The sequence below is a fragment of the Embiotoca jacksoni genome, unplaced genomic scaffold (genome assembly GCF_022577435.1).
Source record: "Embiotoca jacksoni isolate LCO1_2020_lvr unplaced genomic scaffold, fEmbJac1.0.p SCAF_4, whole genome shotgun sequence".
NCBI classification, from domain to species: Eukaryota; Metazoa; Chordata; class Actinopteri; family Embiotocidae; genus Embiotoca; species Embiotoca jacksoni.
Window position 1 is genome coordinate 1,987,278 of NW_027185392.1, and position 18,356 is coordinate 2,005,633.

Below are 18,356 nucleotides of genomic sequence, written 5' to 3' on the forward strand. Positions count from 1 at the left end.
CAGAGCCATCCGGTTCCTGAGACACAAGACGAAGAGCTGCTTTAAATGAGTGTCGTTCTGCCGGCTGCACGTCGCCCGTTAGCTGCGTCACATGACACGCCGAGTCGGCACAAATCTCTGGAATGATCCGTCTGCGACCAGACTCCATTAAAATTCTAAGAATTTTAAGGAATTAAAACAAGAGACACTCTTGCATGTGAAACCCAGAATGCACTGCAAGAGGAAAATGAGCCGCTGCTCGCAGTTTTAAAAACTTTAACGTTCCTTTGTGTCAGATAATCGACTGAAGTCTCCACATTTATCTAAAGGTGACATTTTGTCACACCGTCAGTGCTTCGTCTGCTGGCTGTCGTTTCCAAGTTATTCCAGAGCTGCCACCAAAATGATGCAACACTTTCTACAAAAAAATAAATAAATAATTTTTTTTTTAAAAAGTCAACAAACCATCGGAAAGAAAAACTGTTCTACAAACAAAAGTTTCTCTTCTACTGCTGGTACTATGCACTTATTTTAGGTTTCCCCATCGGGCAGAAATTCTGGGTAGTATTCTTCAGGAGCCGGTACTAAAAACACCGACTACACAGAGGGAATCATTACAATCACAGCGTCATGAGACACCGAGCTGTTTATTTTAGTCACTGGACTACTTGATTAAAAGCGACCCGTGTGTCATGTAGAAGATGAGGTGAACACACACACACACACACACACACACACGCACTCGCAAGAAAAGCGATTGGAGTCGTTCAGACAGTGGAACCATCTGATCAATAATCAGATCGGAGACATGATTCCTAACCAGAGTTACCCTGTAGTAGTAGTATCCTCATGTTTGCTGTGTGTCACATGCTGTGAACAGTTAGTTGGGTTCATAGTTACGATTCTCCTTTTAAACCAAACTAACCTCATCAACACTGTTGGTCACGTAATCTGATGGAGGACAGAGTTAAGTGTAACACCAATCTGAAGGCAGATTGATGGAAGCTACATTGACTCAATACCGCCCCCTAGTGTATAAATCAAAGTGGTTTCATTCCTAGGGATTACTGTTTTTTACAGAGTGACTGTGCAGCTCTGTCTTTCAGGGTTTGTTTCCTCCTTCCTGTATCTCACAGACTTTATTGCAGCTCACAGATCAGTTTTACAAAATGACCTCAAATAAACAAACAGATGGTTTAAGTTTCAACAAATCGTTGGATTTTAACAGTTTATTTCGTCCACTGTGACAAATCTTCACATGAAAAGTGACTGAAGCTGTCAGATAAATGTGGTGGAGTGGAAGGAGACAGTAGCTGAACATAGAAGTACTCAAGTAAAGTAAAAATGCCTCCAAATTTTACTTAAGTACTTCAATAAATGTACTGTTACTTTCCACCACAGACTCTTCTCGCGTTGTTCCTGGATGTAAACAGGAAGTTGAGGTGTTCATGTTGTTACCTAATGGCTGCTGTTCTGAAGCCCTCTGCTGAACACAGAGAGGAAATACACCAGGCTAAAAAGTTTTAAAATGAAACACTTTAAAAATCTCAATGTTATAATATTGATCATTATGAAAACAGTGGAGGCTGAAAACAGATATTATTTTCAGAATCTGATTTATTGGTCAAATTTAATAACACATACATCGTCTGTCAGTGTACCGACACTCATGATTGATTAATCTGCTGATTGTTTCCTCTATTAACTGATCAATAATATGACATGTAGCCCATGAACACCCCAACATGTTGATGTTTCATACCTGCCTCTCACTGCTGCAGTTATTACATCACATTATGTTACATTTGATTGTAAAATCTATTCATCAAAAAACAGAAAAACCTTCAACCTGCAGAGAAAATGTGATTCCTGCTCAGACGTGTTGATGTTGTGACTCTGAAGCTTTCTGACACTCTGACAGAAACATTCCAGCTCAGGACATCGTGACTTCTAATGCTACATCATCACATCAGACAGGAAACAGTGGGGACATACTGGACATCAGAGGAGACACATTTCCCTTAGCCTCAGTCCCACAGACCGGATCACAGAGAACCTTTTTAATAAGGACGTTCACTGATGGAGACGCTTCATCATGAAACAGATCAGGCAGTTTGATTGACAGGAGAGATGATCAGAGGTGCAGAGTTTTTACCACCTTGATTAAGACAGGGACCGAAGTATGGGAGGAGTTTGTCAGTGAAGGAGCAGCCAGTAAAGGAGTAGATAAGAGCTGCAGCATCGACATCATAAAAGGAGACCAGACCCTCCTCATAATCCACAAACACCCCCACCTTCTCAGGACCAGACCCAAGACTCAGACGGACTGGAGGACCAGCAAAAGCTTTGTATTCATTTCCATTTCTCAGACATATAGTCCAGAAACCTTTTTGAGGAGTCGGCATGATGTTTCCCTTCCTGTTGATCGACTCTCTGACCACTCCTAAATCCCATTTAGTCTTTCCTTTGACCTGAACCTCAAAAGAAAACCTGCCTGCAGAGAAACTCTGTTTTCCTAAAACACAAACACATTTAGAAAACCTCTCTGGGTTGTCTGGAAGATTCTTCCTCACATCACCATGGTTCACTTGTTTCCCGTCATCAGACAGGATGAGATCAGGATGTGCTGTATCAGGATCCAGAGTCACGTCCACTGCAGACTGCTGGAGTCTCTTCAGCTCGGCCTCAAACAGCAGCTTCCACTTTTTCCTGAGCGTCTCCTCCAGCTGAACCACAGCTCTCACCACAGTCCCCTCATCTGATGGCGGACGGACGCTGACCTCTGTCCGGTCCTCGGTGGGTGGAGCAGCTGTCAGGGACGAGAAGCTTTGGAGGAGGTGGAGGTGGTCTGCAGAGCGTGAGAGCTTCTCCACCTCAGAGCTCCTCTTCATCAACTCAGAGATTTCCTGCTGCAGATCTGTGATGAAACCTTCAGCCTGTTTCTCTACTGTTTCCTGCTTCTCTTGGATCTCCTCTATGAGCTCGTTCAGGCCTCTCTCAGCCGCCTCCTTCAGAGCAGTGAACACCTCAACACCTTCTGCTTTCTCTCTGTCTGCAGCAGCTTTACTCGTCTTCACCGACTCTTTGAGCTCCTCAATCTTCAGTCGTCTCTTCTGGATCATCTGCTGAATCTCAGCCTCTGTTTTCCCCAGCTCTGCCTTCTTTCCTTCATATTCTTCTCTCAGAGGAACCAACTCGTGTGTCTTGTGGTCTAAAACAGAGCAGAGCATGCAGACACATGTCTGGTCGGTCTGACAGAACAGCTCCAGAGGTTTATCGTGCTTCGTACACATCCTGCCTTCCAGGTTGTCCACAGGCTCCGTCAGCTGATGTCTTTTCAGGCCGGACGTTGTCAGATGAGGCTGCAGGTGTGTCTCACAGTAGGAGGTCAGACACACCAGGCAGGACTTGAGGGCCTTCAGTTTGGTTCCAGTGCAGACGTCACAGGGAACTTCTCCTGGTTTGGCAGCTTGTTGCTCTGAGCTGCTGCTGCTGGCTTTCTGTTGAGCTTCATGTCTGAACTGAGCAACCATCTCAGAGATGAACGTGTTGATGTTTAGTTCAGGTATTCTCTGAAACACCTTATTACACATGGGACACTGACACCTGTCGGTAACGGTCCAGTGTTGAGTGATGCAGTTTTTGCAGAAGTTGTGTCCACATGGTGTGCTGACTGGATCAGTGAACACATCCAGACAGATGGAGCACAGAAACTGATCCTCAGAGAGAAGACAGCTGGCAGCAGACATGTCTGCAGTCTGAGGACAAAAGTCAAAGAGGGAAAAACATCATTTTAAAAAGAGTTATAATGAAAAATATTCTTCTATTGTTTCTTCTGTTCTACAGCTGAACTTCACAGAGTTAATGTGACACGAGGAGTCGGTACGAAATGAAAGGAGTTGAACTTCCTGTTTGATTGAAGCTGTAAATTTTGTGTTGATGCTGGTTGTTGAAACAGTAAATCTGATCAGCTGTACTCACCAGTGTTGGACTCAGGTGTTGAGGAAGAACAGATGAAGTTTATTTTATCTTCAGATAGAAACACAGAGATTCGTCCCGACTGCAGCTCTGCTGTCTCTCTGACTAACTTTATCTTTCACTTTTTCACTTTAACGTGACCTGGAATCTGGTTGTTCCAGGTTGGCTTCGCCTCTCTGCTGGTTTTTGTCAGGGTGTGTGTCCTCATTCAGGTTCAGACATTATTTAAGTTGCGACACTGTTTCTAAAAAACTTTGGGATGCTGTGTAAAATGGAAATAAAATAAATGTGATGATTTACAAATCATATAAACTCATATAAATGAAAATAGACCAAAGACAATAAATCAACTGTTGAAACTGAGGAAGTTTATTGATTTTTGAATTTTATGGCAGTAACACATCTCAAACGAGTTGAAACAGGGTCAACAAAAGACTGGAAAAGTTGCATAAGGCAACAAAAAACAACTGGTGGAATATCTCACTACTAATTAGGTTAATTAGTAAATTAGGTTAACTGGCAACACACACACACACACACACACACGGAGGTGGGGCTTTATCTGCGGCGGAAAATTAAATCCAGAAGCGCATGAAAAGCGATTGGAGTCGTACAGCCAGTGGAACCATCTGATCAATAAGCAGAGCGGAGACATGATTCCTAACCAGAGTTACCCTGTAGTAGTAGTATCCTCATGTTTGCTGTGTGTCACATGCTGTGAACAGTTAGTTGGGTTAATAGTTACGATTCTCCTTTTAAACCAAACTAACCTCATCAACACTGTTGGTCACGTAAACTGATGAGGAACAGAGTTAAGTGTAACACCAATCTGAAAGCAGACTGCTGGAAGATACATTGACTCAACACCGCCCCCTAGTGTATAAATCAAAGTGGTTTCATTCCTAGAGATTACTGTTTTTTTTACAGAGTGACTGCGCAGCTCTGTCTTTCAGGGTTTGTTTCTTCCTTCCTGTATCTCACTGAGTTTATTGCAGCTCACAGATCAGTTTTACAAAATGACTTCAAATAAACAAACTGATGGTTTAAGTTTTAACAAATCGTTGGATTTTAACAGTTTATTTCGTCCATTGTGACAAATCTTCACGTGAAAAGTGATTGAAGCTGTAAGTTTTGTGTTGATGCTGGTTGTTGAAACAGTAAATCTGATCAGCTGTACTCACCAGTGTTGGACTCAGGTGTTGAGGAAGAACAGATGAAGTTTATTTTATCTTCAGAAAGAAAGAGAGATTCATCTCGACTGCAGCTCTGCCGTCTCTCTGACTAACTTTCACTTTAATGTGAAGGAGACCTTGAATCTTGTGTTTCCAGTTTGGCTCCGCCTCTCTGCTGCTGTTTGTCAGGGTGTGTTTCCTCATTCAGGTTCAGACATTATTAAAGTTACAACACTGTTTCCCAAAAAGTTGGGATGCTGTATAAAATGTAATAAAAATAAATATGATTTACAAATCACTCATTTAAAAGAAAATATACCAAAGACAACATAACTGTTGAAACTCAAAGTTCATTATTTTATGAAAAATATGTTCTTATTTTGTGTCTGATGGCAGGAAAACATCTAAGAAAAATTTTGAATAGGGTAAACAAAAGACTGGAAAAGTTGTGTAAAGCTAAAAAAAAAAAAAAAAAAAACCTGGTGGAACATCTCACTACTAATTAGATTACTTGGCAACAGATCAACAACATTATTGGGTGTAAAAAGAGCATTTCAGAGAGGCAGAGTCTCTCAGAAGTGAAGATGGGGAGAGGAAACTTTTCTGAAGTTTCAGATCATGACAGATGGTCGTGCTGGAAAAGACGTGAAAGAAATTTGTTTAAAAAAATTAATTGTTCATTGAAAAGAAGTCAACGTGAGTTTTCCAGTGAGACCTGGACGCAGCGTTTACACACAAAATGCTGATGATGGCTGAATTTTTAATAACATTCATAACGGACACTCAAATCTTGTTAACATCTATGACATCAAACATGATCCTCCTGAAGCATCAGACTGCACCCAGCCAATAGTTTCAACATGTCATTTATTGGATCAACATTCTTCATTAAAACACCCATCAACATGTACAATATTACAATATATACACATTATTTTTGTATGTACAGCAGGTGGAGACCAGCAGCCTTCAACGGGGACTAAAATCTGCAGCAGGACGCCGTCAGTGTCCGAACATCTCCTGCGAGGCGTAGGTCATGTAGAGGAAGCCGTCCTCGTCCTGGTGATCTTTGTACACCTGCGCCATGGTGAGCGACATGCTGTTGTTGATGAGCAGGTAGAAGGCCTGACTGGGCAGCAGAGCCATCCGGTTCCTGAGACACAAGACGAAGAGCTGCTTTAAATGAGTGTCGTTCTGCCGGCTGCACGTCGCCCGTTAGCTGCGTCACATGACACGCCGAGTCGGCACAAATCTGTAATGATCCGTCTGCGACCAGACTCCATTAAAATTCTAAGCATTTTAAGGAATTAAAACAAGAAACACTCTTGCATGTAAAACCCAGAATGCACTGCAAGAGGAAAATGAGCCGCTGCTCGCAGTTTTAAAAACTTTAACGTTTCTTTGTGTCAGATAATCGACTGAAGTCCCCACATTTATCTAAAGGTGACATTTTGTCACACCGTCAGTGCTTCGTCTGCTGGCTGTCGTTTCCAAGTTATTCCAGAGCTGCCACAAAAATGATGCAACACTTTCTACAAAAAAAAAAAAAAAAAGTCAACAATCCATCAGAAAGAAAAACTGTTCTATAAACAAAAGTTTCTCTTCTACTGCTGGTACTATGCACTTATTTTAGGTTTCCCCATCGGGCAGAAATTCTGGGTAGTATTCTTCAGGAGCCGGTACTAAAAACACCGACTACACAGAGGGAATCATTACAATCACAGCGTCATGAGACACCGAGCTGTTTATTTTAGTCACTGGACTACTTGATTAAAAGCGACCCGTGTGTCATGTTGAAGATGAGGTGACCACACACACACACACACACACACACACACACACACACACGCAAGAAAAGCGATTGGAGTCGTTCAGACACTGGAACCATCTGATCAATAAACAGAGCAGAGACATGATTCCTAACCAGAGTTACCCTGTAGTAGTAGTATCCTCATGTTTGCTGTGTGTCACATGCTGTGAACAGTTAGTTGGGTTAATAGTTACGATTCTCCTTTTAAACCAAACTAACCTCATCAACACTGTTGGTCACGTAATCTGATGGAGGACAGAGTTAAGTGTAACACCAATCTGAAGGCAGATTGATGGAAGCTACATTGACTCAATACCGCCCCCTAGTGTATAAATCAAAGTGGTTTCATTCCCACAGATTACTTTTTTTAAAAGAGTGCCAGTGCAGCTCTGTCTTTCAGGGTTTGTTTCCTCCTTCCTGTATCTCACTGAGTTTATTGCAGCTCACAGATCAGTTTTACAAAATGACTTCAAATAAACAAACTGATGGTTTAAGTTTCAACAAATCGTTGGATTTTAACAGTTTATTTAATCCACTGTGACAAATCTTCACGTGAAAAGTGACTGAAGCTGTCAGATAAATGTGGTGGTGTGGAAGGAGACAGTAGCTGAACATGGAAGTACTCAAGAAAAGTAAAAATACCTCCAAATTTTACTTAAGTACTTCAATAAATGTACTGTTACTTTCCACCACAGACTCTTCTCACCTTGTTCCTGGATGGAAACAGGAAGTTGGGGTGTTCATGTTGTTACCTAATGGCTGCTGTTCTGAAGCCCTCTGCAGGACACAGAGAGGAAGTACACCAGGCTAAAAAGTTTTAAAATGAAACACTTTAAAAATCTCAATGTTATAATATTGATCATTATAAAAACAGTGGAGGCTGAAAACAGATATTATTTTCAGAATCTGCTTTATTGGTCAAATTTAAAAACACATACATCATCTGTCAGTGTACTGACACTCATGATTGATTAATCTGCTGATTTTTTTCCCACATTAACTGATCAATAATATGACATGTAGCCCATAAACACCCCAACATGTTGATGTTTCATACCTGCCTCTCACTGCTGCAGTTATTACATCACATTATGTTACATTTGATTGTAAAATCTCTTCATCAAAAAACAGAAAAACCTTCAACCTGCAGAGAAAATGTGTTTCCTGCTCAGACATGTTGATGTTGTGACTCTGAAGCTTTCTGACACTCTGACAGAAACATTCCAGCTCAGGACATCATGACTTTTAATGCTGCATCATCACATCAGACAGGAAACAGTGGGGACATACTGGACATCAGAGGAGACACATTTCCCTCAGCCTCAGTCCCACAGACCGGATCACAGAGAACCTTTTTAATAAGGACGTTCACTGATGGAGACGCTTCATCATGAAACAGATCAGGCAGCTTGATTGACAGGAGAGATGATCAGAGGTGCAGAGTTTTTACCATCTTCATTAAGACAGGGACTGAAGTATGGGAGGAGTTTGTCAGTGAAGGAGCAGCCAGTAAAGGAGTAGATAAGAGCTGAAGCATCGACATCACAAAAGGAGACCAGACCATCCTCATAATCCACAAACACCCCCATCTTCTCAGGACCAGACCCAAGACTCAGACGGACTGGAGGACCAGCACAAGCTCTGTATTCATTTCCATTTCTCAGGCATATGGTCAAGAAACCTTTCTGAGGAATCAGTTTGATGTCTTCCTTCCTGTTGATCGACTCTCTGACCACTCCTAAATCCCAGTCCGTCTTCCCTTTAACCTGAACCTCAAAGTAAAATCTGCCTGCAGAGAAACTCTGTTTTGCTAAAACAGAGACACAGAAAGAAAACCTCTCTGGGTTGTCTGGAAGATTCTTCCTCACATCACCATGGTTCACTTGTTTCCTGTCATCAGACAGGATGAGTTTAGGATGTGCTGTATCAGGATCCAGAGTCACGTCCACTGCAGACTGCTGGAGTCTCTTCAGCTCGGCCTCAAACAGCAGCTTCCTCTTTTTCCTGAGCGTCTCCTCCAGCTGAACCACAGCTCTCACCACAGTCCCCCCATATGATGGTGGACGGACGCTGACCTCTGTCCGGTCCTCGGTGGGTGGAGCAGCTGTCAGGGACGAGAAGCTTTGGAGGAGGTGGAGGTGGTCTGGAGAGCGTGAGAGCTGCTCCACCTCAGAGCTCCTCTTCATCAGCTCAGAGATTTCCTGCTGCAGATCTGTGATGAAACCTTCAGCCTGTTTCTCTACTGTTTCCTGCTTCTCTTGGATCTCCTCTATGAGCTCGTTCAGGCCTCTCTCAGCCGCCTCCTTCAGAGCAGTGAACACCTCAACACCTTCTGCTTTCTCTCTGTCTGCAGCAGCTTTACTCGTCTTCACCGACTCTTTGAGCTCCTCAATCTTCAGTCGTCTCTTCTGGATCATCTGCTGAATCTCAGCCTCTGTCTTCCCCAGCTCTGCCTTCTTTCCTTCAGATTCTTCTCTCAGAGGAACCAGCTCGTGTGTCTTGTGGTCTAAAACAGAGCAGAGCATGCAGACACATGTCTGGTCGGTCTGACAGAACAGCTCCAGAGGTTTATGGTGCTTCGTACACATCCTGCCTTCCAGGTTCTCCACAGGCTCCGTCAGCTGATGTCTTTTCAGGCTGGACGTTGTCAGATGAGGCTGCAGGTGAGTCTCACAGTAGGAGGTCAGACACACCAGGCAGGACTTGAGGGCCTTCAGTTTGGTTCCAGTGCAGACGTCACAGGGAACTTCTCCTGGTTTGGCAGCTTGTTGCTCTGAGCTGCTGCTGCTGGCTTTCTGTTGAGCTTCATGTCTAAACTGAGCTACCATCTCAGAGAACAATGTGTTGACTCTCAGCTGAGGTCTAGTGTTGAACTTCTCTTCACACATGGGACACTGACACCTGTCGGTAACGGTCCAATGTTGAGTGATGCAGTTTTTGCAGAAGTTGTGGCCACATGGTGTGCTGACTGGATCAGTGAACACATCCAGACAGATGGAGCACAGAAACTGATCCTCAGAGAGAAGACAGCTGGCAGCAGACATGTCTGCAGTCTGAGGACAAAAGTCAAAGAGGGAAAAACATCATTTTAAAAAGAGTTATAAGGAAAAATGTTCTTGTATTGTTTCTTCTGTTCTACAGCTTAATTTCACAGAGTTAATGTGACAAGAGGAGTCGGTACGAAATGAAAGGAGTTGAACTTCCTGTTTGATTGAAGCTGTAAGTTTTGTGTTGATGCTGGTTGTTGAAACAGTAAATCTGATCAGCTGTACTCACCAGTGTTGGACTCAGGTGTTGAGGAAGAACAGATGAAGTTTATTTTGTCTTCAGAAAGAAACACAGAGATTCGTCTCGACTGCAGCTCTGCCGTCTCTCTAACTAACTTTCACTTTCACTTTCAGGTGACCTTGAATGTCGTGTTTCCAGTTTGGCTCCGCCTCTCTGCTGCTGTTTGTCAGGGTGTGTTTCCTCATTCAGGTTCAGACATTATTAAAGTTACAACACTGTTTCCCAAAAAGTTGGGATGCTGTGTAAAATGTAATAAAAATAAATATGATTTACAAATCACTCATTTAAATGAAAATATACCAAACACAACATAACTGTTGAAACTCAAAGTTCATTGTTTTATGAAAAATATATTCTTATTTTGAGTTTGATAGCAGCAACACATCTAAACAAATTTTGGAATAGGGTAAACAAAAGACTGGAAAAGTTGTGTGAAGCTAAAAAAAAAAAAAAAAACACCTGGTGGAACATCTCACTACTAATTAGGTTACCTGGCAACAGATCAGCAACATTATTGGGTATAAAAAGAACATTTCAGAGAGGCAGAGTCTATCAGAAGTGAAGATGGGGAGAGGAAACTTTTCTGAAGTTTCAGATCATGACAGATGGTCGTGCTGGAAAAGACATGAAAGAAATTTGTTTAAAAACATTAATTGTTCATTGAAAAGAAGTCAACGTGAGTTTTCCAGTGAGACCTGGACACAGCGTTTACACACAAAATGCTGATGATGGCTGAATTTTTAATAACATTCATAACGGACACTCAAATCTTGTTAACATCTATGACATCAAACATGATCCTCCTGAAGCATCAGACTGCACCCAGCCAATAGTTTCAACATGTCATTTATTGGATCAACATTCTTCATTAAAAAGCCCATCAACACGTACAATATTACAATATATACACTTTATTTTTGTTTGTACAGCAGGTGGAGACCAGCAGCCTTCAACGGGGTCTAAAATCTGCAGCAGGACGCCGTCAGTGTCCGAACATCTCCTGCGAGGCGTAGGTCATGTAGAGGAAGCCGTCCTCGTCCTGGTGATCTTTGTACACCTGCGCCATGGTGAGCGACATGCTGTTGTTGATGAGCAGGTAGAAGGCCTGACTGGGCAGCAGAGCCATCCGGTTCCTGAGACACAAGACGAAGAGCTGCTTTAAATGAGTGTCGTTCTGCCGGCTGCACGTCGCCCGTTAGCTGCGTCACATGACACGCCGAGTCGGCACAAATCTCTAATGATCCGTCTGCGACCAGACTCCATTAAAATTCAAAGCATTTTAAGGAATTAAAACAAGAAACACTCTTGCATGTAAATCCCAGAATGCACTGCAAGAGGAAAATGAGCCGCTGCTCGCAGTTTTAAAAACTTTAACGTTCCTTTGTGTCAGATAATCGACTGAAGTCCCCACATTTATCTAAAGGTGACATTTTGTCACACCGTCAGTGCTTCGTCTGCTGGCTGTCGTTTCCAAGTTATTTCAGAGCTGCCACCAAAATGATGCAACACTTTCTACAAAAAAAATAAAAAAAAATAGTCAACAAACCATCGGAAAGAAAAACTGTTCTTCAAACAAAAGTTTCTCTTCTACTGCTGGTACTTTGCACTTATTTTAGGTTTCCCCATCGGGCATAAATTCTGGGTAGTATTCTTCAGGAGCCGGTACTAAAAACACCGACTACACAGAGGGAATCATTACAATCACAGCGTCATGAGACACTGAGCTGTTTATTTTAGTCACTGGACTACTTGATTAAAAGCGACCCGTGTGTCATGTTGAAGATGAGGTCACCACACACAAACACACACACAAGCGCGCACACACACACACACACACACACACGCAAGAAAAGCGATTGGAGTCGTACAGACAGTTGAACCATCTGATCAATAAGCAGAGAGGAGACATGATTCCTAACCAGAGTTACCCTGTAGTAGTAGTATCCTCATGTTTGCTGTGTGTCACATGCTGTGAACAGTTAGTTGGGTTAATAGTTACGATTCTCCTTCTAAAACAAACTAACCTCATCAACACTGTTGGTCACGTAATCTGATGGGGGACAGAGTTAAGTGTAACACCAATCTGAATGCAGACTGCTGGAAGTTTCATTGTCTCAATACCGCCCCCTAGTGTACAAATCAATGTAGTTTCATTCCCAGGGTTTACTTTTTTTTTTAAAGAGTGCCGGTGCAGTTCTGTCTTTCAGGGCTTGTGTCCTCATTCCTGTATCTCACTGAGTTTATTGCAGCTCACTGATCAGTTTTACAAAATGACTTCAAATAAACAAACAGATGGTTTAAGTTTCAACAAATCGTTGGATTTTAACAGTTTATTTCATCCACTGTGAAAAATCTTCACGTGAAAAGTGACTGAAGCTGTCAGATAAATGTGGTGGAGTGGAAGGAGACAGTAGATGAACATGTAAGTACTCAAATAAAGTACAAATACCTCCAAATTGTACATGAGTACTTCAGTACATGTACTCAGTTACTTTCCACCACAGACTCTTCTCATGTTGTTCCTGGATGTAAACAGGAAGTTAAGGTGTTCATGTTGTTACCTAATGGCTGCTGTTCTGTTGCCCTCTGCTGAACACAGAGAGGAAATACACCAGGCTAAAAAGTTTCAAAATAAAACACTTTAACAATCTCAGCATTTTAATATTGATCATTATAAAAACAGTGGAGGCTGAAAACAAATATTATTTTCAGAATCTGCTTTATTGGTCAAATTTAATAACATATACATCATCTGTCAGTGTACTGACACTCATGATTGATTAATCTGCTGATTGTTTCCTACATTAACTGATCAATAATATGACATGTAGCCCATAAACACCCCAACATGTTGATGTTTCGTACCTGCCTCTCACTGCTGCAGTTATTACATCACATTATGTTACATTTGATTGTAAAATCTCTTCATCACAAAACAGAAAAACCTTCAACCTGCAGAGAAAATGTGTTTCCTGCTCAGACATGTTGATGTTGTGACTCTGAAGCTTTCTGACACTCTGACAGAAACATTCCAGCTCAAGACATCATGACTTTTAATGCTGCATCATCACATCAGACAGGAAACAGTGTGGACATACTGGACATCAGAGGAGACACATTTCCCTCAGCCTCAGTCCCACAGACCGGATCACAGAGAACCTTTTTAATAAGTACGTTCACTGATGGAGACGCTTCATCATGAAACAGATCAGGCAGTTTGATTGACAGGAGAGATGATCAGGGGTGCAGAGTTTTTACCACCCTCATTAAGACAGGGACCGAAGTATGGCAGGAGTTTCTCAGTGAAGGAGCAGCCAGTAAAGGAGTAGATAAGAGCTGCAGCATCGACATCATAAAAGGAGACCAGACCCTCCTCATAATCCACAAACACCCCCACCTTCTCAGGACCAGACCCAAGACTCAGACGGACTGGAGGACCAGCACTAGCTTCATATTCATTTCCATTTCTCAGACATATAGTCCAGAAACCTTTCTGAGAAGTCAGTGTGATGTCTCCCTTCCTGTTGATCGACTCTCTGACCACTCCTAAATCCCAGTCCGTCTTCCCTTTAACCTGAACCTCAAAGTAAAATCTGCCTGCAGACAAACTCTGCTTTCCTAAAACACAAACACATTGAGAAAACCTCTCTGGGTTGTCTGGAAGATTCTTCCTCACATCACCAAGGTTCACTTGTTTCCCGTCATCAGACAGGATGAGTTCAGGATGTGCTGTATCAGGATCCACAGTCACGTCCACTGCAGACTGCTGGAGTCTCTTCAGCTCGGCCTCAAACAGCAGCTTCCTCTTTTTCCTGAGCGTCTCCTCCAGCTGAACCACAGCTCTCACCACAGTCCCCTCATATGATGGTGGACGGACGCTGACCTCTGTCCGGTCCTCGGTGGGTGGAGCAGCTGTCAGGGACGAGAAGCTTTGGAGGAGGTGGAGGTGGTCTGCAGAGCGTGAGAGCTGCTCCACCTCAGAGCTCCTCTTCATCAGCTCAGAGATTTCCTGCTGCAGATCTGTGATGAAACCTTCAGCCTGTTTCTCTACTGTTTCCTGCTTCTCTTGGATCTCCTCTATGAGCTCGTTCAGGCCTCTCTCAGCCGCCTCCTTCAGAGCAGTGAACACCTCAACACCTTCTGCTTTCTCTCTGTCTGCAGCAGCTTTACTCGTCTTCACCGACTCTTTGAGCTCCTCAATCTTCAGTCGTCTCTTCTGGATCATCTGCTGAATCTCAGCCTCTGTCTTCCCCAGCTCTGCCTTCTTTCCTTCATATTCTTCTCTCAGAGGAACCAACTCGTGTGTCTTGTGGTCTAAAACAGAGCAGAGCATGCAGACACATGTCTGGTCGGTCTGACAGAACAGCTCCAGAGGTTTATGGTGCTTCGTACACATCCTGCCTTCCAGGTTCTCCACAGGCTCCGTCAGCTGATGTCTTTTCAGGCTGGACGTTGTCAGATGAGGTTGCAGGTGAGTCTCACAGTAGGAGGTCAGACACACCAGGCAGGACTTGAGGGCCTTCAGTTTAGTTCCAGTGCAGACGTCACAGGGAACTTCTCCTGGTTTGGCAGCTTGTTGCTCTGAGCTGCTGCTGCTGGTTTTCTGTTGAGCTTCATGTCTGAACTGAGCAACCATCTCAGAGATGAACGTGTTGACTCTCAGCTGAGGTCTAGTGTTGAACTTCTCTTTACACATGGGACACTGACACCTGTCGGTAACGGTCCAGTGTTGAGTGATGCAGTTTTTGCAGAAGTTGTGTCCACATGGTGTGCTGACTGGATCAGTGAACACATCCAGACAGATGGAGCACAGAAACTGATCCTCAGAGAGAAGACAGCTGGCAGCAGACATGTCTGCAGTCTGAGGACAAAAGTCAAAGAGGGAAAAACATCATTTTAAAAAGAGTTATAAAAACAAATATTCTTGTATTGTTTCTTCTGTTCTACAGCTGAACTTCACAGAGTTAATGTGACACGAGGAGTCGGTACGAAATGAAAGGAGTTGAACTTCCTGTTTGATTGAAGCTGTAAGTTTTGTGTTGATGCTGGTTTTTGAAACAGTAAATCTGATCAGCTGTACTCACCAGTGTTGGACTCAGGTGTTGAGGAAGAACAGATGAAGTTTATTTTATCTTCAGATACAAAAACAGAGATTTGACTCGACTGCTGCTCTGCCGTCTCTCTGACTAACTTTATCTTTCACTTTTTCACTTTAATGTGACCTGGAGTCTAGATTTTCCAGTTTGGCTTTGCCTCTCTGCTGCTGTTTGTCAGGATGTGTTTCCTCATTCAGGTTCAGACGTTATTTAAGTTACGACACTGTTTCCAAATAACTTTAGGATGCTGTGTAAAATGGAAATAAAATAAATGTGATGATTTACAAAATCATATAAACTCATATTTAAATGAAAATAGACTAAAGACAACATATCAACTGTTGAAACTGAGGAAGTTTATTGTTTTAAGAATTTGATGGCAGCAACACATCTCAAACGAGTTGAAACAGGGTCAACAAAAGACTGGAAAAGTTGTATAAGGCTAAAAAAAACAACTGGTGGAACATCTCACTACTAATTAGGTTAATTAGTAAATTAGTTTACCTGGCAACACACACACACACACACACACACACACACACACACACACACACACACACGTAGGAGGGGTTTTATCTGCGGCGGAAAAGTAAATCCAAACGCGCAAGAAAAGCGATTGGAGTCGAACAGACAGTGGAACCATCTGATCAATAAGCAGAGCAGAGACATGATTCTTAACCAGAGTTACCCTGTAGTAGTAGTATCCTCATGTTTGCTGTGTGTCACATGCTGTGAACAGTTAGTTGGATGAATAGTTACGATTCTCCTTCTAAACCAAATTAACCTCATCAACACTGTTGGTCATATAATCTGATGGGAGACAGAATTAAGTGTAACACCAATCTGAAGGCAGACTGATGGAAGCAGTACATTGACTCAACACCCCCCCCTAGTGTATAAATCAAAGTGGTTTCATTCCTAGGGATTACTGTTTTTTACAGAGTGACTGTGCAGCTCTGTCTTTCAGGGTTTGTTTCCTCCTTCCTGTATCGCACTGAGTTTATTGCAGCTCACAGATCAGTTTTACAGAATGACTTCAACTAAACAAACTGATGGTTTAAGTTTTCACAAATCCTTGGATTTTAACAGTTTATTTCGTCCCTTGTGAAAAATCTTCACGTGAAAAGTGATTGAAGCTGTAAGTTTTGTGTTGATGCTGGTTGTTGAAACAGTAAATCTGATCAGTTGTACTCACCAGTGTTGGACTCAAGTGTTGAGGAAGAACAGATTCAGTTCATTTTATCTTCAGAAAGAAAGAGATTCGTCCGGACTGCAGCTCTGCCTTCTCTCTAACTAACTTTCTCTTTCACTTTCAGGTGACCTTGAATCTCCTGTTTCCAGTTTGGCTCCGCCTCTCTGCTGCTGTTTGTCAGGGTGTGTTTCCTCATTCAGGTTCAGACATTATTAAAGTTACAACACTGTTTCCCAAAAAGTTGGGATGCTGTGTAAAATGTAATAAAAATAAATATGATTTACAAATCACTCATTTAAATGAAAATATACCAACGACAACAACATAACTGTTGAAACTCAAAGTTCATTGTTTTATGAAAAATATGTTTTTATTTTGAGTTTGATGGCAGCAACACATCTAAACACATTTTTAGAATAGGGTAAACAAAAGACTGGAAAAGTTGCGTAAAGTTAAAAAAAAAAAAAAAAAAAAAAAAAAAAAAAACACCTGGTGGAACATCTCACTACTAATTAGATTACCTGGCAACAGATCAGCAACATTATTGGGTATAAAAAGAGCATTTCAGAGAGGCAGAGTCTCTCAGAAGTGAAGATGGAGAGAGGAAACTTTTCTGAAGTTTCAGATCATGACAGATGGTCGTCCTGGAAAAGACATGAAAGAAATTTGTTTAAAACCATTAATTGTTCATTGAAAAGAAGTCAATGTGAATTTTCCAGTGAGACCTGGATGAAGCATTTACACACAAAATGCTGATGATGGCTGAATTTTTAATAACATTCATAACGGACACTCAAATCATATTAACATCTATGACATCAAACATGATCCTCCTGAAGCATCAGACTGCACCCAGCCAATATTTTCAACATGTCATTTATTGGATCAACATTCTTCATTAAAACGCCCATCAACATGTACAATATTACAATATATACACATTATTTTTGTATGTACAGCAGGTGGAGACCAGCAGCCTTCAACGGGGACTAAAATCTGCAGCAGGACGCCGTCAGTGTCCGAACATCTCCTGCGAGGCGTAGGTCATGTAGAGGAAGCCGTCCTCGTCCTGGTGATCTTTGTACACCTGCGCCATGGTGAGCGACATGCTGGCCAACCCGCTTTTGTTGATGAGCAGGTAGAAGGCCTGACTGGGCAGCAGAGCCATCCGGTTCCTGAGACACAAGACGAAGAGCTGCTTTAAATGAGTGTCGTTCTGCCGGCTGCACGTCGCCCGTTAGCTGCGTCACATGACACGCCGAGTTGGCACAAATCTCTGGAATGAGCTGTCTGCGACCAGACTCCATTAAAATTCTAAGCATTTTAAGGATTTAAAACAAGAAACACTCTTGCATGTTAAACCCAGAATGCACTGCAAGAGGAAAATGAGCCACTGCTCGCAGTTTTAAAAACTTTAACGTTCCTTTGTGTCAGATAATCGACTGAAGTCCCCACATTTATCTAAAGGTGACATTTTGTCACACCGTCAGTGCTTCGTCTGCTGGCTGTCGTTTCCAAGTTATTCCAGAGCTGCCACCAAAATGATGCAACACTTTCTACAAAAAAAAATTAAATTAAAAAAAAAGTTAACAAACCATCGGAAAGAAAAACTGTTCTCCAAACAAAAGTTTCTCTTCTACTGCTGGTACTATGCACTTATTTTAGGTTTCCCCGTCGGACAGAAATTCAGGTTAGTATTCTTCAGGAGCCGGTACTAAAAACACCGACTACACAGAGGGAATCATTACAATCACAGCGTCATGAGACACCGAGCTGTTTATTTTAGTCACTGGACTACTTGATTAAAAGCGACCCGTGTGTCATGTTGAAGATGAGGTGAA

At 42.3% G+C, this 18,356-nt stretch overlaps 3 protein-coding genes across 3 annotated transcripts; all 3 read right to left on the reverse strand.

Annotated features, from left to right (window-relative positions):
• Positions 1–1,221: 1,221 nt before the first annotated feature.
• LOC138209619 (E3 ubiquitin-protein ligase TRIM21-like) lies at positions 1,222–3,775 on the reverse strand. The gene has a single exon (XM_069168308.1). It carries the CDS (start codon positions 3,726–3,728, stop codon positions 2,085–2,087), a length of 1,644 nt encoding a protein of 547 aa, XP_069024409.1. The 5' UTR covers positions 3,729–3,775; the 3' UTR covers positions 1,222–2,084.
• A 4,158-nt stretch (positions 3,776–7,933) lies between these two features.
• Positions 7,934–10,030, reverse strand: LOC138209104 (E3 ubiquitin-protein ligase TRIM21-like). Its single transcript, XM_069167470.1, has one exon. It carries the CDS (start codon positions 9,981–9,983, stop codon positions 8,340–8,342), a length of 1,644 nt encoding a protein of 547 aa, XP_069023571.1. The 5' UTR covers positions 9,984–10,030; the 3' UTR covers positions 7,934–8,339.
• A 2,954-nt stretch (positions 10,031–12,984) lies between these two features.
• Positions 12,985–16,601, reverse strand: LOC138208935 (E3 ubiquitin-protein ligase TRIM21-like). The gene is made up of 2 exons (XM_069167181.1): positions 16,519–16,601; positions 12,985–15,088 (listed from the first exon to the last, which is right to left on the reverse strand). The coding sequence occupies exon 2, from the start codon at positions 15,077–15,079 to the stop codon at positions 13,436–13,438; it is 1,644 nt and encodes a 547-aa protein (XP_069023282.1). The 5' UTR covers positions 15,080–15,088; positions 16,519–16,601; the 3' UTR covers positions 12,985–13,435.
• Positions 16,602–18,356: the final 1,755 nt, after the last annotated feature.